Source organism: Primulina eburnea, chromosome 3 (genome assembly GCF_022965805.1).
Source record: "Primulina eburnea isolate SZY01 chromosome 3, ASM2296580v1, whole genome shotgun sequence".
NCBI classification, from domain to species: domain Eukaryota; kingdom Viridiplantae; phylum Streptophyta; class Magnoliopsida; order Lamiales; family Gesneriaceae; genus Primulina; species Primulina eburnea.
Genome location: NC_133103.1, coordinates 12,415,469 through 12,439,177, shown reverse-complemented (window position 1 = coordinate 12,439,177; position 23,709 = coordinate 12,415,469). Strand labels below are relative to the sequence as shown.

At 33.3% G+C, this 23,709-nt stretch overlaps 3 protein-coding genes and 2 long non-coding RNA genes across 7 annotated transcripts; 3 read left to right on the top strand and 2 right to left on the bottom strand.

The window, feature by feature from the left end:
- Nucleotides 1–154: 154 nt before the first annotated feature.
- On the bottom strand, nt 155–2,023 carry LOC140826494 (uncharacterized). Its single transcript, XR_012116818.1, has 3 exons — nt 1,803–2,023; nt 1,189–1,265; nt 155–748 (listed from the first exon to the last, which is right to left on the bottom strand). It is a non-coding gene; the product is annotated as an uncharacterized lncRNA (long non-coding RNA).
- Nucleotides 2,024–6,525: 4,502 nt separating this feature from the next.
- On the top strand, nt 6,526–9,717 carry LOC140826775 (uncharacterized). Its single transcript, XM_073189273.1, has 2 exons — nt 6,526–8,398; nt 9,632–9,717. Exons 1-2 carry the CDS (start codon nt 6,526–6,528, stop codon nt 9,715–9,717), a joined length of 1,959 nt encoding a protein of 652 aa, XP_073045374.1.
- Nucleotides 9,718–13,093: 3,376 nt separating this feature from the next.
- Nucleotides 13,094–15,381, top strand: LOC140826493 (F-box protein At5g39250-like). Of its 3 annotated transcripts, none has more exons than XM_073188824.1 (2): nt 13,094–13,247; nt 14,333–15,380. In XM_073188824.1, the coding sequence occupies exon 2, from the start codon at nt 14,426–14,428 to the stop codon at nt 15,173–15,175; it is 750 nt and encodes a 249-aa protein (XP_073044925.1). In that variant the 5' UTR covers nt 13,094–13,247; nt 14,333–14,425; the 3' UTR covers nt 15,176–15,380. The 3 variants fall into 3 exon arrangements, with proteins under 3 accessions (XP_073044925.1, XP_073044926.1, XP_073044927.1); XM_073188825.1 differs by having other exon boundaries at nt 13,181–13,247; nt 13,693–15,381; XM_073188826.1 differs by having other exon boundaries at nt 13,197–13,309; nt 14,333–15,381.
- A 3,254-nt stretch (nt 15,382–18,635) lies between these two features.
- On the top strand, nt 18,636–19,747 carry LOC140828264 (uncharacterized). Its single transcript, XM_073191250.1, has 2 exons — nt 18,636–18,951; nt 19,034–19,747. The coding sequence occupies exons 1-2, from the start codon at nt 18,946–18,948 to the stop codon at nt 19,610–19,612; spliced, it is 585 nt and encodes a 194-aa protein (XP_073047351.1). The 5' UTR covers nt 18,636–18,945; the 3' UTR covers nt 19,613–19,747.
- A 338-nt stretch (nt 19,748–20,085) lies between these two features.
- On the bottom strand, nt 20,086–22,789 carry LOC140828263 (uncharacterized). The gene is made up of 3 exons (XR_012117148.1): nt 22,372–22,789; nt 20,909–22,066; nt 20,086–20,615 (listed from the first exon to the last, which is right to left on the bottom strand). It is a non-coding gene; the product is annotated as an uncharacterized lncRNA (long non-coding RNA).
- Between the last annotated feature and the right edge of the window lie 920 nt (nt 22,790–23,709).

Below are 23,709 nucleotides of genomic sequence, written 5' to 3'. Positions count from 1 at the left end.
GATCCATGAAAATATTCAAGGGATTAGGTTTCACTGCAAAAATTCCGTTATATTATAAGAAATATTGTGTAATATATGATGATTTGAGTGAAAAATTATTTTTCATTGTAAGTATAAATTAGATCGACTTGTCTCAGATAAGTAATGAGATCGTTTTACATGATATTTACTCTTTGATACACAGGATGTTTCAAAGCAAACCCAAAAACAATGGGGAAAACATGAAGTAGCGGGTAAAACGGTAATTGGCAAACAAAATTTATTGAAGATTCAGAATCCAGCGCAAAGCCATGTGTGGATGACTTGCTTAGCAAAATGACTCGATCGTGCTTCGCTGTGTAGGTACATTAAAGACATGAATTTATTACAAACATTGAGCAAACATAAAATACACGACCTCTTCATTAAACGATGGGCTTCAAACTTTTATGATTGTTAGAATCATGATAATGCTTATGAATCAATCACCAAGAATTCAATTTTAACATATATAACTTTTAATATCCATCTAAAATATAATGTTGCTGTATGTATATTTGTGTAAAGATGATCCAAATACTTGAGAAAGAAATAGAAGGCAAATTGAGATTAAGGGTGGCGAAAGAAGGACAAAATAATTTACCATATGTGTAGACTAGTGTCTGTGTTAAAGGCCTTGTCCCTGCTTTCCCATGACATGGCATGTGAACGCCATAACACTGGGGGACACCCTTTGTCTCTTTCTCATCTCAAGTTCTACAACTCCCACCTAAATCTCACAACATATTCAACAATACTACATTTAATTTTAACATTTTTATAAAAAAAAAATTAGATACAATACTACTTCAAATACATTAGCTAAGTATTGAGATTGAGCTATTTTCGATATTGTCATTACATATGTGGATTTTTCTACATTACAACTAAGTGTTTCTCCCCACAATGTAAGTAAAATTTTGACATCTGGATAATCAATTCATGAATGTCCATTTCCATTATAATATGAGGTCCATTGTAATATGAGGAACATACACGCATGATTGAATGATATTTAGACATGAAGAAAATTGACTAAGCTCTCTCTCTCTCACACAAACACACACACACACACACACACATACTTACAGATATATAAATGTGTACATGTGTATAGTCCATAAACAATAAGTTCTCTGATGTATGTTATTTATGCAAACTGAAAATTACATCTGCCAGGTCTGCAGGCATCGGCATGCTCTTGCTGCCAAATGGTGTGGCACAGAGTGGGAAAGTGATGTTTTGTCCTGTACAATAGGGACAATTTTTCATTTGATTCACTTGGTTTTAGAGGAATAAACTAAACATGCAAAAGTAAGTGTACTTTAAGATAATCCGTCTTCTTATGTCATAATCAGCAACTTTAGGATATCTGATCCTATGCCTCAGGCAGTAATAAATATTAATTTTTTTACCAGCAAATAATTCATTACATAAACTCCATTGAATAGGAATAATTTCAGATTTTAGGTAATTTTTTTATGCCCTCGTATTAAAAACAAAGGAAAAAGAATTACATCACACTCCCCCCATAATACCGGGTTCGCCGAAGGGTGATGATGAAATCTTTACATATATGAGAAAACAAATAAATTAATTAATACGAGCTCTTCTAAATACCAGCAAGATTTAAGAAATAATAAAACAATTTAATTAAACCAAGCCAAAGACAACCATTGTTTTTCTTGGTTTTTTTTTTATTTCTTGTCTTCGTACTATACAGAGCTTTGATTTTCGGGAGACTGAGGCCCGTAAAAGTCGATCAATTTCTGCAGAACAAGAACCTGAGTTTTGAGCAGTACAATGTAGTCTGCGGTTTGCTGAAACAGCTGGTCGGTATTTATTTCCTCGTCGTGTGAAGGGATGAGGTTCTTGAGGGCCTCCATCTTGTCGGATACGGACGCACCGCCGCTTTCTCCGTCGACATGGGTGGGTCTCCGGCGGGTGTTGTGTGGGGTGCACGGACGCCTTCTTTTGGAGTGCAAAGATCTTCTCTTGAGACCTCTTGAGGCGGCATCGGCACCTGAGATTCTTGGCCTGAAACCCATAAGGCGGAGATGTCGGCGGCAGCGGCAAGGGAGGTGGTGGGATATGAGATAACAGGATGGCGTTGTAACGGGGAAATGGGAATGGCGTTGTGGGGGTATAAGTAAAGAGTGTGTGTAGTAGTGCCACTAGTTTGTCGAGAAACTACAAGAATGCCATTGGAAGTACTTTGGTATTGGATGTTATTAATTCTATTTTTAATGTTTTAATTTTGATATGGACAAAAGAATTTTTGTTATCATAATTGTTTTGTCAAACGAGCACAAGCATGTGATCGAGTTAAAAATTATTATTTCTTGTTTTCATTTATCCATAAAAATGTATGAGAAATAATTTTTTTTATAAAATTTATATATAAATAAAATCATAAAATACAAAAGCTTCTCAAAATCTCCTATATATCTTGCACATACATAAAAATAATAATAATAATAATAATAATAATAAATACTCGCTACAATGCAATGTTAATTAATATGATTTATGAGAATGTTCTCGTTTTTTATATTTTTTTATATTCACTATAGGTTTATTGGACATAAAATATATGTTGCATTTTGAGATATTCAATCATATATAATTGTGTTATCTATAACCATAATTTGCAATAGATTTTACAGTTTCGGTGTGATATCATTTAAAATATCACACTTTAATACTTTTCTACGCACTTCTCATATATACCATATGACTTAATTTCTTTTATACAACAATCACAAATTTCAAATATATTATATATATATATATATATATATATATATATATATATGTATGTATAATATACATATTAATTTTGGTGGACATTTATATTTTTCAAATAATCGTTTGGGTGGTGCTTGGGATACCTAGGGGTAGCAATGTAATTAGGCAGAACGCCAACCCCATTCTAGTACGTTTGTGTGCACAAAAGATTTACTGATTTACAGCTGGTGTGGCAGTGATAGCCAGCAAAACCAAATCTAAGCCATGACAGCCTGCTCGCTTGCCGTGACGCAATTCACTACTTATTTAACATCTTAACCTCATATAATAATAATTATTTAATAATATATATACTTTCTTCTTCAAATAACCACTTGTATTTTCCAAAACAACTCACTTTCAATTAGGTCTATCAGTTGAGATATTTTTCATCTTAACAATCATAATCTCAATTTAAGTCCTTCAATAGCATTCAACGTTAGGCGTATGCAATATACACGATATAACTCATCATTTCTCCGTTTTCCTCCTTTGTTACATTTTACGATGTGTTGACAAATAATTATCATCTGATGGTGTATACAGTATATCTCGAATATTAAACCGACGTAGTAGAAGATGATGGAATTAGAGATGATTAAAACGGAAAAAAAGGTGCATGTGAGGGATGGGAGCTGAAAAGAAAGGTGGGAATGCACATGGGAGCACATGCACCATGGAAAGAAAAGAGAGAATTATGGTTCGATAGGATTGTGTGTGTTTGCATGTGACAAAGTAGAGACAGTGAAGCAGCATGAATTGTACACCATGTTCTTCACATTCAGGGGCGGATGGTGTATGTGCGCAATAATAGGTTATTGTCCGCCAGAATTTCGTCCAAATTTTAATAGTCTATTTAAATTAGTGGGTTCTAACATTTTAATATCCGTCGAAATTGCAGCTTTAGTTTGTCAAAAGATGGAGACATTAAGGTTGAAACAATGGAAAATAAGTAGACTAATTAAGGCTTTGAGTTCGATGAATATTATATCACTTAAAATTCTTATTATTCCAATCGTATTCTACGGTCTCACGAATCTTTATCTGTAAAATGTGTCAACCCAACCGATATATATTCACAATGAAAAGTAATATTCTTAGCATAAAAATAATATTTTTTCATGGATGACTCAAATAAGATATATGTCTCACAAAATACGACCCGTCACACAAGTTTTTGTCTTATTCCAATAACCAAAATCTCCAACATTATTCATAGATTTTGTTCAGTGTGCAAAAAAAATTGAATCTTCAAGATTGTTAGGCTACGTTTGGTTGGAAGGATAGGATAAACTAATGATTAGTATGTAAATGATAAAGAAAATGATTGTGGTAGGATTGTAATATATGGTGTAAAATAATATTATGTTTGGTATGATTTTTAAGTGTAGGATAATTTTGAATTTTTTGATGAAAAGACAAAATTGCCCTTTAAATGGAGATTTAAGCCGGCCGGAAACGGCTGACGGGGGCGGCGTCCTGATACGACCGGCCGGAAAAATCGGCCGGCGGCGGTCGGCGGGAAGTGGTGGTGAGTTTGAATATAAGAGAAGGGTAAAATTGGTAAAATATGAGGTATTAAGAGTGAGATAAATAATCCTAGGGGGTGAGGAGGTTTTATTTTAACATACCTAATATAACCTAATCATTCATATGAGGGATTGACTTGGTTTAATAAAAATCGAACCAAACGAGTGATTAGATGGGTTTAAAAAAAATAAACACATCTAATCAAGCAAACCAAACACTCCTTTATAGTTCAATAAAATGGATGGATAGGAAGGTAAACATTTTCAAAATTATTGTTTTCTTGATAGATGTTTTGCGTAAATTTTAGATGTTTAAATTCCTTCATAATTATTGGTGTGTTTATATAGTTATACATACACGCATTGTGTATATAGTATTATTGTAAAGTTTGAGGGTTTAAGAATAATTACTTTTGGTGTCTTAATATGTACAACATTATTTTTTAAAATACCAAAATTTAGAATATCGAATCATAAATTACTCAAATTTTATATAATTAAAACCCATTTTAGTAACTTAGAATTAATCAACATATCTTATCCACCTTAAAAAAATATCTTAAATTTCTAAAAATGTTTAATAAATTTTATGCTATGAGTGGTATGATGACTATGATCATTTAAAAATATAAAATTATATTATAAATTGCACGTCTAGTGCCTGTATGATTTAAATAACCTCTAAAAATATTTTATTATTCATTTAACAATGCTTAATACTTAATTAGAAAAGGAAATGCAGCCAAATTGAAATAGTTATTGAAATTAAATCGCAAACTAATTAATTGACCTCTACTGATTTTAGTGCGGACAGTTATTGATAACCAATATTTAAAGGTATTGTTTGGTACACGGGATAAGGGTGAGATTGATAAATAATCTTCCTTATCTCACTTTTGGTACGTTTTTAAAAAGCCCGTGATAATATCATGGGCCTTTGATAAATACATTTTTAGAAAGATAAAACATCTTTAGTAGGTGTGATAGTTTTAATTTAATGATAAAATATACTAAACTGTACCAAAAAATATGTTTTTTGTAAGACGGTCTCACGAATCTTTATATATGAGATATGTCAACCCTATCGATATTAACAATAAAAATAATACTGTTAACATAAAAATTAATAATTTTCCGTGGATGATCCAAATAAGATATACATCTACCAAAATACGACCCGTGAGACCGTCTAACACAAAGTTTTGTCATATTTAAATGCAGTTTCTTTATCATCTTGTCACCTATACATCCGGAGTAAAGAAAGATGGAGTCGACCCGACAAAAAACATAGTATTTGAATTGAATTCGAACTGATTCGTATGTTACTTCCGGTTACTCGACTATATAATGAAACTACATCCATGTAAAATTCATAAAAAAAAATTTAATAAATCTTACAACATAGTTTATAATAAATAAATGAAGGCTGAAGTGAAATGGGAATTCAGTCAATCATATTCAGAATAAATCAATTTGTGGAGCTCGGCTAAAAAGTTGGCTCCAGTCAAACATCAAGCTGCTCATGAATGCTCAGTTGCAACTTTATTACAAGGTGTATTTCTTTTATGAGCAAAATTATTTATTCACGACACAACAAAGTCCAAAAAAAAAAATTTCGAAGTAAAAACATTTATGATTAGATTTACATACAAGTTATCAAATTTATAAATTACGAAAAAAGTAGAAAAAAACACAAGTGTACGAGTGTTTGAAAATAAAAGTGAAAAACTTATAACGTATAATGTTTGATAAACAAGTGATTTTTGTATCAACAATCTAATAAAATAACAAAAATATTTCGATTAGAGAATGCTTCTCTCTAGTCATTTATCAGTATGAAATGTAAATGATTGTTTTGGATTTGACAAAAATACTGAGAGCAGAGACGGATTGATATAAGGGCTGTACTGGGCTGTAGCCCACCCCATTTTCAAAAATTTAGCGACGGTTTTTCAAACCGTCGCTAATATTCGGCGACTGTTTTAATTATACCGTCGCTACTAGCGACGGTTTATTCAAATGTGAATAAAAACAGTCGCTATTAGCAACGGTTTTTCAAAAAACAGTCGCTAATGGCGACGGTTGTTCCAAAAACCGTCGTACATCCGTCCAATCAAGTCCGGACCATTTATAAGGATGAGACCAAATACATTTTATTCTTGTTTAAGATTATAACTTGAACTATTTGAAAATGGAACATCAATCTGCTGCAAAGAAAGGAAAAACATTGATATCTTCTTTCTTTAAGAAGAGAGATCGTCAAGCTAGTGAAGATACTTCAATTCCTACGGTCCTTACAATGCAACATCAATCCAGTGAAAGTCTTCTATTTCTCAATATCCAAATTCCTTCATGTTCCTCTCCTAGAGACGATCATCAGTCTTCGTCTACTTTTATTGAACGAGATCCGGGAAAAAGAAAACAGATATGTGAATATCATGTTAATGTACGAGATGAGATAAGACGTTCATATCTAAATATGGGGCCTTATCAACAAGATATGTTGGAGTATCCAGGTACGAAATTTGGAAGCCAGAATCGTCGTTTTCAGAAAAAATGGTTTCAGAAATTTTATTGGTTGGAGTATTCGCCTTCAACAAATAAGGCATATTGTTTCTATTGCTTTATTTTCCTGAATGATGTTAATTCATCTAATATCTCGGCATTGGTCAATGAAGGATTTGACAATTGGAAAAGGGTAAACCAAGGAAAAACATGTGCTTTTCTTTCCCATATTGGTTCTGCAGCTTCTTCACCTCATACTATGTGTGAGAGAAGGGCTGAAAATTTGATGAGGCCCTCACAACATATTGATAAAGTGATGCATGCACAATCTAAAGAGGAAAAAGAGAAAAATCGTCTGCGTTTGAGCACCTCAATTGTAGCTGTTCGTTGGCTAGCACTTCAAGGTTGTGCTTTTAGAGGTAACGATGAATCTCTATCTTCATCTAATCGTGGAAATTTTCTTGAATTGGTGAAGGCTTTTGCAAAAATGAATATAGAAATTGATGAAGTTGTGCTTGAGAATGCTCCAAAAAATGCCCAATATATCGCTCCAGAAATTCAGAAAGAGATTTTACATATTATGGTCAATAGAGTACGAAAGATGGTTCGTGAAGAAGTTGGAGATAAATACTTTTGTATTCTTGTTGATGAAGCCCGAGATATATCTAAACGAGAGCAAATGGCCATTATATTGAGGTTTGTGAACAATCATGGGATTTTGACAGAAAGATTTTTTGCCATCAAAAGTGTTAGTGACACTACTTCAATGAATTTGAAAAATGAGATATCAAATGTTCTTGTTTATCATGATCTCCATGTTAAGAAAATCAGAAGCCAAGGATATGATGGTGCTAGCAATATGCGTGGAGCCTGGAATGGACTTCAAGCATTATTTCTCAAAGATTGTCCCTATGCATACTATGTCCACTGTTTTGCACATCGTTTACAACTGACATTGGTTTCTGCAGCTAAGGATGTTAGTGTTATTTGGGAATTCTTTTCTCATTTGGACAATATTGTTAATATTGTCACTTCTTCTACTAAGTGCATTACTGAATTACATACTGCACAAAGAAATGAAATTGAGTATATGTTGTCAATTGGAGAACGTGATTCTGGAAGTGGTGCAAACCAGATTGGTAATTTGCAACGAGCAGGAGCTACTCGTTGGAGTTCTCACTATGATTCGGTAAAAAGCTTGATAGGTATGTACACTGCAACTTGCAAAGTTTTTGAAGTTCTCAGTGATCATTCTCCAAATGGAAGAGCTAAGGCTGAAGTTCGGGGGATTTACAGAAACATGGCAAGCTTTGAATTTGTGTTTATTTTGCACTTAATGCATAAAATTATGAGAACAACAGATACTCTTTGTCAAATTCTTCAAAAAAAATCTCAAGACATTTTGACTGCTATCACATTTGTCACTACTACCAAAACTTGCCTTCAAGAATTTAGAGAATGTGGGTGGAATGAATTTCTTCAGGAAGTTAAAGTTTTTTGCTCAAGAAATGAAATTGATGTGCCTGATCTTGATTGTCTATATAAGATTGGACGTTCCTGTCGGCAAACTACAATAGAACATCATTACCACTTTGATGTTTTTAATGCAGCAATAGATTTCATTTTGATGGAGTTAAATATTCGATTCAATGAGTCATCGGTGGAACTTCTTTCTCTTAGTACAGCTTTAGATCCTAAAAATTCATTTGACTCATTTAACAGTGATGATATTTGCAAGCTTGCGAAGAAGTTTTATCCTGGAGATTTCACAGATCAAGAAATTGTTACTTTGGAGTATGAATTGATACATTATAAACTTGATGTGATGCAGAATTTAAAGGTTTCTACACTTGTTGAGTTGTGTCAGCAATTGACCGAGAGTGGACGGTCAAGTGTTTATGTTATGTTGACTAGATTGATTCATCTTGTTTTGACATTACCTGTGTCTACTGCCACTACTGAGCGAGCTTTTTCAGCAATGAAGCATGTGAAGACGGCACTTCGCAATAAAATGGAGGATGACTTTCTTGCCGATTGTTTGACACTCTATATTGAACGAGATTTAGCTAAACATATTGATGTAAATTCTATTATTGATGAATTTTATGTTTTAAAATCTCGTATGGCACAACTTTGTTGAACGATATAATATATTTTTTTTAATAATATATAACTTATCATATTGAGTTCAAGCCCCCCTCAACTTTTATTCCTGGATCCGTCCCTGACTGAGAGGAACAGTGCCCGTTAGAATTTCCATTTATTTATCAAATTACCGTAATCACTTTCAATATTTATTATCAACGAGATACTAACTTTGATATTTTAATTAAATTGAACAGAGCATGAGCAAAATCTGTAGTCAAGAAACACCAAAAACTAATTTTTTCAATGATTGCAAACATTCGTTATGATTTTTGTAACCAAATATTAATCCCCACTCGAATATTTTCCAACGTCTGTCGAATTTATGACTAAAATTCTATGAAATGGCGTTGATTTATTATTGAAAACTACTGATTTATATGCATGATATATACCTTGATGAATTACGAGTCACATGTTTGCATGTGGTTTACTTATTTTTAACAACCCCACATGCGGGCCACGTGTGAGACGGGATCATTGCACGTGATTACATTAAGACTATTAATTAATTAAATTCAATATACGACCAAATGTTTTGAAATTTGCACGAAATATGTCTGCCCAACTCATTCCCCAGATCCAAGAATTGGAATTTGCAGTCACATTTTCCAGTTTGAATCTAATAAATTTCCTATTAATTGTAGTGCACAATATTCTGGGTTTGTACTTTTTGGTTAGCTGGTTGAACTTTTGTTGGATGCAAGATGGTAAACCCCTCTCCACGTACTGATAAATTATATTTTTATACATATAAAACCCAATTTTATAATCACAATTATATTTATTTTGTAAAAATTACCTTTTTTATCTTATGAGTTGTCTTTTTTAAATTCTAGTTATTTTTCACCAGAATGTTGATGTGGCACAAAAAAATCGCTCACATGACATAAAAAATTTTTACATGACACCGAACATCAAATTTCACGTCAATATTATGATGAAAAATGACAGAAATTGAAAAAAAATACAAATTATCGTATTAAAATTATGAATTGATCGATATAACAAAAACAAATATTTTAAATATACGTTTACGAAAAATGAGAATTTTCTATTTAAATCCACTCGTATTTGAAGCCAAGACAGAAGAGGCAAACTGTGATTTTCTTTAAAACTTTTATGGCTAAAACTTATTTGCCCTATCAATTTTCGAACCTTATTTTGTCCGGTTGTATTATGTTCGATCCACCTGTTTTTTGTCTAATATTATTGCTTCTTCTACATCCATCTTATTCAATTTTCGACTGAACAAGTGCGACTCCTAACGGTTTCGACTTGGGAGAGTATACATGCTCTGCTGTCATATTTTTGGGCACCACTTGACTTGGAATAAGAAAATAAATTATGAGTTATAATTGCAAAGGTGTGATATTTGAATATGTTAATAGAGTAGTAGATGCTTGTGTTATTGTATTATTTAGTAGATTTGAGTAATGTTGTCATTATTGACGATAATTTTAGATAAAATGATAGTCGCTCTTAGTCTATAACTAGTATTTAATCCGTACGATGCACGGGATGATATTATTAAAAATTAGTGAAAAATGAATAGACATTTAAATTGAAAAAATAATATAATTATAAAAATTATTTTTTTGCTAATTTTAAAAAACTTTTTAAATATAACGCATATCAATCACCAACCTTAATACAAATTTAATTCTTTAATTTTTTGAGAAGCTATATATTATTATTTTTTAATATGTGATAAAAAAATATTTTTAAATCAAAATCTATAAAATTATAGAGAAATACTTTTTTTAAAATTCAATAATTTCATCTAAATCCTCCTTCACAAACAATTTTGTGACATGACACGTGTTTGACACATTTGAATGATAAAAATAATTGTTTCATCAATATCTTTATCCAAATAGGTTGTGATTTTATCTACAAAAACTCTTCATCACATACACAACAGCCTATTATTCCTAAAGAAAAATGAAATATGTGACTATATATAAATTATGTATAAACCATAAAAGTTATTTTATTTACATTTACTATGTGTATTCTAAGACAATGCCAATAAATTTAATAATGTATCTCCTAATAAAATGCGTAATTTCTTTAGAATTGATTTAATTATTTCCATTACAGGTCATTTATACTATCATGTATTCGTAAACTTTGTAATATAGAAGAAAATTATCACATTAGTAAATATGTCATAATTAAAATTTTGTACAAATAGAAGAATAATATTTTTTTTGCTACTCGATCATGAAAGTCAGATTTCAAACTTAATGTCTCGTTGTTTCAATATGTAGGTAGTTCATAACAACGAACAAATCTAAATTTAAACGAATATTACATCTTGGAAGGATTCAACTTAGATATAGTGATGAAAAGATGAGTCATTTCAGAATTCAATTTTAGAATAGATAAATTTAGTAAGATAAATATAATAAAATTGGTTTTTAATATAATATGCAATATTGCATTATTTATAATTTAAAATTCAAATAAGACATCTCATTATCTAAGGGCAAAAAATTATACATGTGATGCTTTTGGCAGAATTATGTCATACATTAACTCTTTGAAATTACGGAAATCTCGAATTACATGTATTGGGTGTCAACATTTTTTTTTATTGAGGGTAATATACATATTTATTGAAGGTAATTTAATGTCCATTTGAAATTAAAAATCTTTTGAATCTATCTCTTTTAATTTTCTTGTGCTCTCTTATTTGAATGTTTAAGAAAACAATTTTAGATATACAATATACATATGGTTTTGGAATAAAACTACAATACACTAATTCTTTCAAATTAAGGTAATCTCGAAATAATATGCATTTGAGATAAAAAAAAAAATTATGATTATTAAATGGTAATTTAATGTCCATTGGAAAACCTTGTTGTACTAATAACTTTTAATACCCGGCCGATTATATTTTTAGAAAATTAAATTAACTAATTAAAAATTATATTTTTTTTTGAGAAGTAATTTGGACAGGAAATTACTTAAAATAGCAAAATATTTTTTTGAATGATTTACCTCATGAATGATACTGAACATTGCAATCATTTATATTTTAAATTTATTTATACAGTTTTTAATTAAATTGATTGATATAATCAATAAATTTTTTTTAATATAGTTTATGTTTTCAATAGAGTTTAGTTTCGGTTTGAATAAAAAAAACATATAACACATAAATTACATTTGAAATAATATTAAAAATAATTAAATTCAAAATTGAATTAAATGAATTGATATAATCAATGCAAACAATAATTGAATTGATAATTTATTGCAGTACACATATTTCATTTTCATGATATATCTTTCTTTTTTTGGAAATGAAATTTTGGCAGGAAATTACTATTTTTGTTAAAAACTCTGCTTTTATATAAATATAGATAATAAATTAAAAGATAATAATAAAATACTTATTTTTTCATTTTATTTATTGTAAAACTAGAACAAAACTTGAAATGATGCGTATCATCAAACGGTGCATCGAGAGATGTTAAGAAGTAAATGTTGACTAGGCAGAGACAAGATTAGTAAATTATTATTATTTAGTAATTAATTACCGACATAAGTGAAGGGAATGAATGTTATTTGTATGCCACATATTAGTCCAGACGGTACACATTTTCGACAATGGGAGGGAATGTTTAAAAAACGATTTTTTTATGAATAAAAAAATGAATTGTTTATAGAGAGAATACAAAAATGAATTTTATTTACATCAGTTTTGAAAATTAAATGCAATATTTAGGACAATCATTCCAGAGTAGTTGTTTTTTATCCGTCTCTGGAATTAGATTAATAAGGTGAACAAGGTATGTCTGTTGTGAGATGGTCTCACGAATCTTTATTTGTGAGACGATAAACCTAACCGATATTCACGATAAAAAGTAATATTATTAACATAAAAAGTAATATTTTTCATGGATGACCCAAATAAGATTTCGTCTCATATAATACGATCCATGAAACCGCCTCACACGAATTTTTGCATGTGAACAATGATATTTTTAACATAAAAATATTTTTTTATGTTTAAATAAAAATCGATCTAAAAAATTTAATCAATGAAACAATCTGATAACAATTTTGGTCATCTCTGTCAAATGGTGGATCCGCTTCATCGGGTTGGACCCAAATAAGCAAAGCCCTAATCCCTCATATAAAAACAATATCCCCTTTAATCAATTAATTTATTTCCTGGAAAATCTAATCATTTTATTCACTACTGTTTTCTTGGATAATTTCCGCTTTCGATCGAGCTTCTTTTCAAAGGTAACAGCAGATATTATGTAGTTCCGTAATATTTCAACGCCTGCAGAGAACATCTATGCTTAGTATTTATTTTAACTTGTTCTTTTTTAAAAGAATGAGTCGTTGTTGTTTAAGATCGAACGTCTGATTTCCGTTTTCTTGTTTTACACATTTTTAATATTGGTATGGACTGAACTTAACGGTGCGATTTATGGCAACCTTTATTGAGGTTTTGTTTTATGATCGTTGAAAATCGATGGAGATTTCGAATTTCATTTGGAATTTTATTTTAGTGAGTTATTATTGCTCCTTTTATCAAGATTAGGGTTTATCTTGATGCTCTGTCCTCTACGAATTTTCACGATAATCGAGAGTGAAACATCGGGGTACTGGCATTTTTGCAAAAAGGAAATTATTGTCGAACTTGGTGAAATTTTGTGTTTATGAAGCTAATACCTTTTTACAGGGTACCCCTGACACCCGCCTGCTTGCCCGGATTGCCTGCTTTCTTTGCCCTTTTGTATGTTGTTAAGATTAGTGGAATTTTTTTTATTAAATGACATGCTGCATATCCAATTCTGAACATTTTTACCAGCATGGTTTTTGCGCACAACCTTGATTCGGATGGTATGCAAACATGAGAGTTAAATCATATCGTGCATTCATTTCCACTGTGTCCGAGCACGTGTTGGTTTTGAGCAAGGAAAAAAAGGAAGAAGAAGAGAGAAATATCAATATACATAGGAAGAAATCAGGATGTGTTTATGATTCATGATTTTCTTTTTAAGTACTAGGCTTAATATGATGATCAAATTAGAAGTAAGGCTGATCGTGCCTGAGATTTTTTTTTGCTTTAGAAGCTGAGTTTAGCTGGCTATGGTTTTGACTTATGGCTTTTGGCTTGATTATGCTTGTGTGAACTTTTTCTGTGAGCTTGTTATTGTTCAGGATGTTTTTTTTAATCGTTTTGGCCCGTGTTTTAACAATTGATTGAAGGCTTCGTATTCTGTTTATATATTGCACATCGAAGACATATTGGGAATTTGATATGGTTTCCATTTGAGTGTGCACATCGCGCGTAAGTTGAATTTGCCTTCCTGTTGCAGGAACCCTTTTGGACGTATTATTTTGAAGTTTTAAATTTGAAAAATCCACTTATTTACTCCATTCTGGTGCTTTAAATCTTCTTTTTGGTGGAAATGTCATGTGACGAAATCTTGAAGGCAGTCTTTCCTCTGTTGGACAGCACAGACCTTGTTACATGCATGTTAGTTTGTAAACATTGGCAAGAAATTGCTTGTGATGACTACTTCTGGAAATGCCTTTGTGCCAAGAGATGGCCTTCAATCTGCAAGCAATCGTCTCCTCCTACAGCAACTTATCACAAGCTATTTAAAACTTTTTATAAGCGTCAACGTAACAAAACTCTACTTCCCCCTATGCTATCCTTCAATGACTTGGAGTTTTGTATTGACATCTGGACAGAACAAAAGTTGATTTTTTCAGAAGTGGTGCCTGGGACTGACCTGCAAAATGGAAATTGGGCTCCACCTTGTGGGATTTGTGATGTTCTCAAGTTTCATTTGGAAAGTCCTGAATACAAGATGACTTTACCCGTGCATCCAAGGTTTAGCATTCCTTCAGGCAAGGCAGTTACAGTTTCTGTTCTTGTTAGTCGAAAAGATTCCAACAAAGTTGCTTGCATAATGAATAACTCTGTTTTTGAATACATTGATCGATCTGCATTCCGTGCCCTGGCATTTGACTACCTTGACTTTTCCCCTGCACACCCTTTTGTGTCCGGCATAAGGGCATGGGTTTCTTTGCTTTTCACCGATCACAGTGACGATGAACACTTTGATGTGTTTGGGATTGAACTGGATTTCTGTGATATTGCCAACTCCAAGGACCAAGTTCTGCGGCTACTGGAGATACTCGATTGGAAATGAGGTATCAGCCTACTTGTATACATATTCACCCGCGTTGTGTCGATGAGTAATGTGTATATCTTGGTTTTTCCTGTCTTTCCACAAAAAATTCACCCAATTTTATCTGTTAAGTAGTAGCCCCTTCAAATTTGTAGAGATGTTTGTTGGTTGTCATCAACTGACTTATTAAATAAATGAAGGCAGAAACTTGTGTGAGACGGTCTCACGGGGTCGTATTTTGTGAGACGGATCTTTATTTGGATAATCCATGGAAAAATATTACTTTTTATGCTAAGAGTATTACTTTTTATTGTGAATATGGGTAGGGTTGACCCGTCTCACAGATTGTGATCCGTGAGACGGTCTCACATGAGACCTACTCATAAATGAATTGTTGGATTTTTAACTTTCTGCACATTAATCTAAATTTCGTTGTTTGATGAACAAATAATTAAACTTATTTTAAATTTTATTACTAAATTTAGTGATTGTGTACATCAATTTCTCACCATTAACAAAATAAATAATAAAATTAAAAATATTTTAAATATATTAAATGAGTTTTTCTGAGCTATATTTCATCGGTAAAAAAGATAGTTCATAAATTTTAATTTGATTTTATCAATATGTCAATACAATAGTTTCATATAAATTTTTTTTGTTTGTAAAAAATAATTTATATAAATTAATGATGGAATAACTTATTATTTAACAATTTTTTTTTAAATATACATTCCTAAATTAACTGGTTTTTGTTATTAACAATTTTTTAACAAAGTTATCAACAAGATTATAATGCAGCGTTTGGTTGGCCTGATTACATAGGTTTGATTGAGTTTGTCCAGCTGTATCCACTGCTTGGTTCATTTGCAGTTAAACCCACCCAATCCACTCTAGAAGGGACTAAAGTGTAATAGTTTAGATAAAGTAAACCCATGTGTCAGGCCATTATTATTTGTCCCGCTTTGTATCATCCGATTTTTTCCTACAATACCCTTTTCCCCCCAGCTGCCCAGCAGAAAAGTCTTCCCCCAAACCTGCAACAACTTAAGAAGGAAGAAAGAAGTGTTTCCGTCAAACTTTCTCTCCGCCTCCAAATATTCTGGTAACAGGTTCGTGTACTTTTTAAATTTCTTTGTTTCAGCCTTGCATTTGCACATACGGTCGCTGATTTAAAATTTTTTCTGAGGTGAAATTTTCGGATGTAGTTCGTGAAATTTTGCTACAATGTCACGAATCTTCACTGTTTCGGTGAACTAGCTTTCTTTATGTTTACCTTTTTGGGCCGATTTTCTGATTTTTCTACTTGTGCGACATAGTAGACTCCATTCGTTTCATGTCCACTGTTTGAGTTAGCCGTGTTTCAAGAATCCGTAGAATTTTTCTTTCATAATTTTCTGGGTAGGCCGCAATTTTTAGTAGATGTTAAACATTAATATCTGCTATTTCGAAAAAATGAAGTGAAGACAAATTCGCAACTTTTTACTTAAGGCGCTGTCGTAGCTCCGCATGTGAGAATCGATTATTAAAAACAGGTGGTTTCGATGTACTTTTTCCTGATTTCATTGTGAAGAAGTCTTGAAAATGGACTTCAAAGAAGAAAATTTGTGTCTCCCGACCACAGAAGACTGTACTCGTTACAATATATGCTTTTAGACTTTTTTTTGTTGAATATGCAGTTTTATACACATTTGAGATTTAAATTTCCTTCGAAGTACCTTCAATAGATGACCATTATGCGTACACGCATTCTACTTTGTGTGATGCTTCACCAAATCATGTGTCGATCCTTGTTGATTATGTTACTGATGCGACGACAACGAGCGAAGTCACGTGCGAAATGCCTTGGCCATACGCGTACAACAACAGTTAGGTACAACATGAGTGAGAGAATAACTGTGCAAATGAACCATTTGCACCGTATTATTGAAATAAGAGATGTACAATGTGTCGTGAACTTGCGCATGAATAGGAATGTATTTGCACGACTGTGTTACTTGCTAAATAATGTCGGAGGACTACTCGACTCTACATATGTTCGTCTTGAAGAGAAAGTCACAATGTTTTTGTCCATACTTGCCCATCACAAGAAAACTAGACTTGTTGGTCATGACTACGTACGTAGTGCTCATACAATCAGCAACCATTTCCATCAAGTGCTCCGATCAATTCTGAAATTACATCCTCTACTACTGGTGAAACCATCCCCTGTCGATGATGCTTGCAGCAACGATTCATGGAAATGGTTCAAGGTAAGATGATGCCCGTGGTAGGCACTTGTACAAATAAGGCAGTAATCATGTATTTAAATTGTGTTTCTAACCTAAACAATTTTTACGTATTATTCCAAAATTGTACAGGGATGTCTCGGTGCTTTGGACGGAACGTATATAAGTGTACATGTACGTACCATGGACAAGGCACGTTACAGAACAAGAAAAGGGACTATTGCAGTAAACGTTCTTGGGGTTTGCGACCGAGACATGAAGTTCATATATGCACTTACGGGGTGGGAGGGATCTGCAGCAGATGCAAGAGTTCTTAAAGACGCACTGACTCGTGACGATACAATGAAAATACCAAGAGGTATTTCTGAATACGGTTTTTTTTTATTAAATGTTCCTTTCTCTTTTTTGTTCTGTTATTACTTTATTGTCGAGCATTGTTATTTATTTTTTCGTCACTTTTATGGTTACATACTGTTGAGCACGTAGTAACAAATATATTTTCTCCAGGTTGTTATTACCTATGTGATAATGGATACGCCAATGTGGAAGGATGCTTGACGCCATACAGGCGAGTAAGATATCATAGGGATGCTTGGGGAAACCGTGCAAGTGGGCCACAGAATTATAAGGAGTTATTTAACTGGAGGCACGCGCAAGCTCGTAACGTAATCGAAAGAGCCTTCGGTTTGTTGAAAAAAAGATGGGCCATACTTCGAAGTCCCTCATTCTATCCATTGAAAACACAAAACAGAATAATAATGGCATGTATGTTGTTGCATAACTTCATCAGGTCTGAGATGCCCCATGATCCAATCGAAGAATCTAATGACGATGTACTCAGTCCGGCCAATGACACACAAGATGATTTCATCAACAATTTCGAATCATCAGATGAATGGGATACGTGGCGAGAGAACCTCGCAATGTCGATGTGGAACAATTTAAACTAAAACTTTTCTAGTACTGTATTTATGTTGTTCGAGTTTTTTAGGAGTTGTACTTGTCGCATTGGACGTTGATTACTGTTAAATGTTGGAAACCTGATTTGAGCTTCATCTTTTTGTTACGATTAATTCTGCTGCCATTTTCAGTTTTCATGTAATTACAGAAATACGATACTCATGCTTTGCCAATTTTATTATCTTCGTAACTAGTTGCATGTACTATTTGCAGGAGCTTTGGTAAGGCCAGTGCAACTTACTAATTATGGATCCTGGAGCAACTTCTGAAAGTTGTTTTGCCAAATCCAAAAAAACTGATAAGACCAGACGTAGTTGGACTGAACGTGAAGAGGAGTGTTTGATAGAAGCATTGAAATAGGCTACCACACAAGGTTGGAAGAGCGGAAATGGTTTCCGGCCCGGCTACTTAGGTTTTCTAGAAAATCGCCTGAAAGTTTCATTCCCTGACGCAAACTTAAGGGGCAACCCACATATTAACTCGAAGGTGCATGTTTGGAAGAAATTGTATGGATCTCTTGTGACAATATTAAGTAAGAGTGGTGTCGGATGGAACGACACAGAGAAGACCATTGAAGCCTCGAACGACGTATGGGAAGCACTAATGAAGGTATTTTTGGGTTTAACATGTTTTCCAAATATGTTCGTTGTAAAAATGTTGTTGATCGTTGTTTTTTTGTAACTGTTTGTAGGTAGACAACAGTGCACGATCAATGAGACACAAAAGGTGGACGTATTACCATGATTGGTGTGAAATATTTGGTAATGATCGTGCTGTTGGAGACAAAGCTGAACATTTTGCAGCTGCAGTTCAAGAGGTGCTTACCATGACACCTGAACTACCCAACAATGTAGGTATGAGCCTCGATGAAATGTTTTCTGTTGACGAGGGAGGTGCTGAGTCAACGTCCGTCTCTCTAACCCCATCGTCGCGGCCAACGTCAACTGCAAAGTCCAAGGGTAAAAAAAGGAAGCAAGTGGATGATGAAGATGATGCGATAGTGGAAGCCATAAATAATTTCGCCATCATAACAAAAGATACGATGACAGACCTTATCAAACAACTGGCGAAAGAGAAGGATGTCGAAGATGAGAAGATGCGCAATGCACAAGACAAGGTGATAAAGATCATGGAAACCATTCCAGAGTTGACCGAAGACGAGAAAGTTGCTGTTATTGAGTTCTTGGTCGACAACCCTGCGAAGTTATCGCTGTTTCTGCGTCTCGGTGCTGCCGGAAGACTGAGTTTAGCGCGGCGATTGCTGAAATGAAGTTGAATCAATGGCTTAAGTTGCGGGACTTTTTGCGTATTTTTGTGTTGCCTCGCACTCTTTTTTGGGACGTATTGATATATTGTTTGAATGGCAAACGTTGTAACCCTTATGTTGACTCAACGGTTGTTACGTCTAAACTTGTAATGAAATTGTTTTGGTAATTTTTATTAGTGGTCGAAAACGTATTAACACTTCTATACCAAGGAAACCAGTCTGCTCATGTCTTCTGATATTCATATGTGTGAGTTCCCACAATGGTATAACAAAATATACTTCCGTTTTGTAAAATTATCAACAACCACAACCTGGACATTATTATAAATTTAGTTCTGTACATTGCTTAAACATGCACTCTATCACCTAAACATTCATGTGGTGGTCCAAGTTGTTTATTTGTTACTTGTACGTACCTGGGATATACAGGTCAACAGCACAAGTGTATAAGAACAGATGGTTATTTAAGCATGGTCATTCATTAGAAACCATCAAAAGTTAATTACACAAACCAGTGTGGTGCACCAGCTGACAAAAGTAGTCTTGCAAACCTATCCACCTACTACATATATACACGCACAATACAACCCAAAAGTTACAAAAGGCTGGTTGCAAGACCGCAAAACATACGCAGCGCTGTAACAGGTTTAGCCACCAGAGTCGTCGGAGGTCTCGATAACAACAACCGGCACAGAGTTATCAATTGCCACACGCTTGTTCCTCGAGCGAGTCTCGGCATTGCAGCCACGTTTCTTCGTATCTAAATGCTTCATTAACTCTTTGTGGTAAGAGTCGGCGACAGGGTCAGAAAGAGTTGTGCGCGCAGCTGGTTTCTTAGACGCCAACGTAGGAGACAAACACACCTTTTTCTTCGTAGTTGTGTGTTGGACAGGTTCATCATCACCTTCAACTTCTTCATCTGATAACAGTGATACCACTGGAATTACGTACTTGCTAGCCACAGACACATCAGAGTGGGTAGGAAAGGTGACAGACATTTTTGGGTCTACAAAGAAAGTAGAAATGTTAATCTCAAATGCACCAATGAATCGGACACCAACCCCTTAAATAGAACAGAAGAAGCATTTATTTCACACAAATCTACCAAAATTAATTTCATATCCTCTTACATATCAAATTTAAGTGATTGGACATTTTAGGGAATATAGGTCACAGACTACACATATGCCTTCATTATGAATCTGTACATGACATTAAATTGAGCACAAAAACGTAACGTGGCAGCAAGTAATGAATTGTGCTTTCAGAAGAGCATTGAAAGCTTATGTAATTACATACCTTAGGCTGCAGTTCAGTGGAACTTCCTAACTACTCCATTTCGTACAGCAACTGAATGCCAACGAGGAAGCACAAGTAATCAACACTCGTGCACCTTCTTCCCTGCCAAGTAAATGTCCTCGGCCGTATGGGAACTCCTCTACAAACAGCATTGGAAATGATTAAAATGTAAAAATGATAAACCAAGTAAACATCTGAACATGAAAGTTTGGGTTGCTTTACTGTCATCTCACCGTTGCTTGAATGCATCCTGTGGATGGGGTTAATAACATTGATCGTTGTAGGTAAGCAGCCAAAGGTAATGATGATCGTGGAGTGTAAATTATATTGGACATCAAAATCCAAACTAAAAATAAATGCAGTATAATAACAACTCACAAAGTGAACTAATAACATTGATCGGGGAATGTAAATTATATTGAACAGCACAATCTGAAAAGTCGTTGAACAGTCTTAAATTATATAACTAACATTCTATTGCACAGCACACTGTAAATTATATTGCACATGACAATCTCTGTTCAACATCACAAGCTAAACTAAAACAAAGTAGATAAAGAACAAGAACTAAAACACATTTACGATAGCAAAGAACACGGTCTTCTACAATTTGCACCCACATATTACATAACAATTAACCTACAGTTAGTACTAGTCACTTTGAAATAATAATAACAACCATGAAAAACATCATCAAACACAGTAATAGGCATAAGCATCCAAAACAACAACAAACTTGTTCAACAGTTAAAGGTGTGTGGTCCACTGCATTATTTGGTATCCCGGATGTTGTCGATAGCATAACTGACTCCGTGCTAACGTGTTGTTTCGTGTCCATTGTTTCGCCATTATTCACAGTCGAAGATTGTGAACAAGCTGTTTCATTGCATGCTTGTGCGTGCCGGCGAAAAGTTGCACGACAAGTGGGATTTGGTGACGCATTTGAACCCATATCATATTTCGATGATGGTTCATTGTTCCAATGTACCTTTTCAACATCATACTCATCGTACCAAAAGAATCGGTTTCGATGTTTCAATCCGGCAGGACATATAAAATAATAGTGCCCCGGCCGGGTTGAGTGTTGACCAGCTTGACGTAGTAGCATATACCCATTCCCGCACTCGCATTGTGGTGGTGCCTTTACATCCATGAAAACTATGGAAAACATGAATTGAAACAAATTTAAATATTGTCACTGAGGTACGGCCATGCCCTTGCAAAAAAAAATGTACAGGAATAAGCCCTACGCAAATACAGCATTTTTCGTAGAACACAGCTAAACTATTACATCTCTGAAATTGTAGATCGAAGATGAAAAGTATTTCTTGAAGAAACGAAATTTGAGGACAACAGGGTTGTTGAAAGCGCAAACACAGATTTTCTGAACCTTCATATAGCTAACGGAAAGATAATGAAACCAAATTTTAAATAAACAGTAAATCTCAACCAGAAAAACTCACAATTTTCCTTCGATTTGGAGCGAGAATGAACGTGCAGAAGCCAATTTTGAAGCCTTGGGGTGTACGAATCAGCTGGAACACATCACGATCCACACATTTTGGGCAAGAATGATCACATCTAAGTGGAGATGTTCACGGTGAGGCGTGCTAGGGTTTTCTAGCAATATATTTGGGGGACGACCGTTTTCGACGGGAAGGTGAGGGTAGGAGGAAAAAGTGGGTCTGACTTTGAAAAGTAGGCAAAATATGTTAAAGGGTATTTTGGGTAGTACAAACATAATTTATTAGTTAATCATGTCCTTAAAAATCGAACCAAACAAGACATTGTTTTTAGCATACCATACAAACCTATAAATAATCATTTTTCTTATCATTTACGTGATAATCATTCCATAATCCTATCACTTCAACCAAACACAGCGTAAGAGTATTCTGGATAAAGTATAAGTTTTGGCATGAAGAAACAAAGAAGAGTTTTTTGAAAGGAAATAAAAAAGTACTGGAGATTTTGGAATAGGAAATATTCTTAAATAAGTTCGTTTTTAAAATTATATTTTCAGAAACAAATAAATTTAGAGAAAATTTGACATGCCCGTTGGGGCTTTAGAGTTTATATCACGAATAGGTCTCTTGTGAGACGTCTCACGAATCTTTATCTATGAGACGGGTTAACCCTATCGATATTCACAATAAAAAGTAATATTTTTTTATGGATGACCCAAATAAAAGATTCGTCTCACAAAATTCGATCTGTGGGATCATTTCACACAAATTTTTGTCTTATACCAATACTTCCTTAAAAAAACTGAATTTTTGCAATTTCCAAGCATTTGCCTTTTTGCATGATTCAAGCTTATATTTAAATTTAATAAAGAAAATGATACAAGTATTTTAATATTTTAAATATCAGCATCTTTTGGGGAAGAAGTGTTTGTAATTAAATTTGATCTTCTGCGAGAAGTTTATAAACTATGGATTGTTTATTATTATTAATTAGTAAGAGGGACTTAGAGAAACTATTTCGATATTGATTTTGAAATATTTTATGAATTTTCATAAATGTTATGTAAATAAATATTATAATTATCTATCCATCATGCTATGCATATCTTGTTAAAAGTTTATGATTTTTATTTTTTACTTAAATTTCTAAATTTTTACACCTTTTATTTTATGATTTTAATTTTAAAATTCAAATTTTAATCTTTTTAAAAACTTAACTAAAACTATAAAATTTCAAATGCGATTTTTTTTAAAAATTCAAGTTTTTATTTCTTATTAAAAAAAACAAAAAGCAACAGTTCACAAAAATACTAGTTAGTAATTTTTATATTATGT

Coding starts and splice junctions, on each gene's coding strand:
- LOC140826493 (XM_073188825.1), top strand. CDS start 14,426: ATGTCATGTGACGAAATCTTGAAGGCAGTCTTTCCTCTGTTGGACAGC.
- LOC140826775 (XM_073189273.1), top strand. CDS start 6,526: ATGGAACATCAATCTGCTGCAAAGAAAGGAAAAACATTGATATCTTCT. Junction 8,399..9,631: donor ATATAAGATTGGACGTTCCT/GTCGGCAAACTA, acceptor TATTAATTGTAG/TGCACAATATTCTGGGTTTG.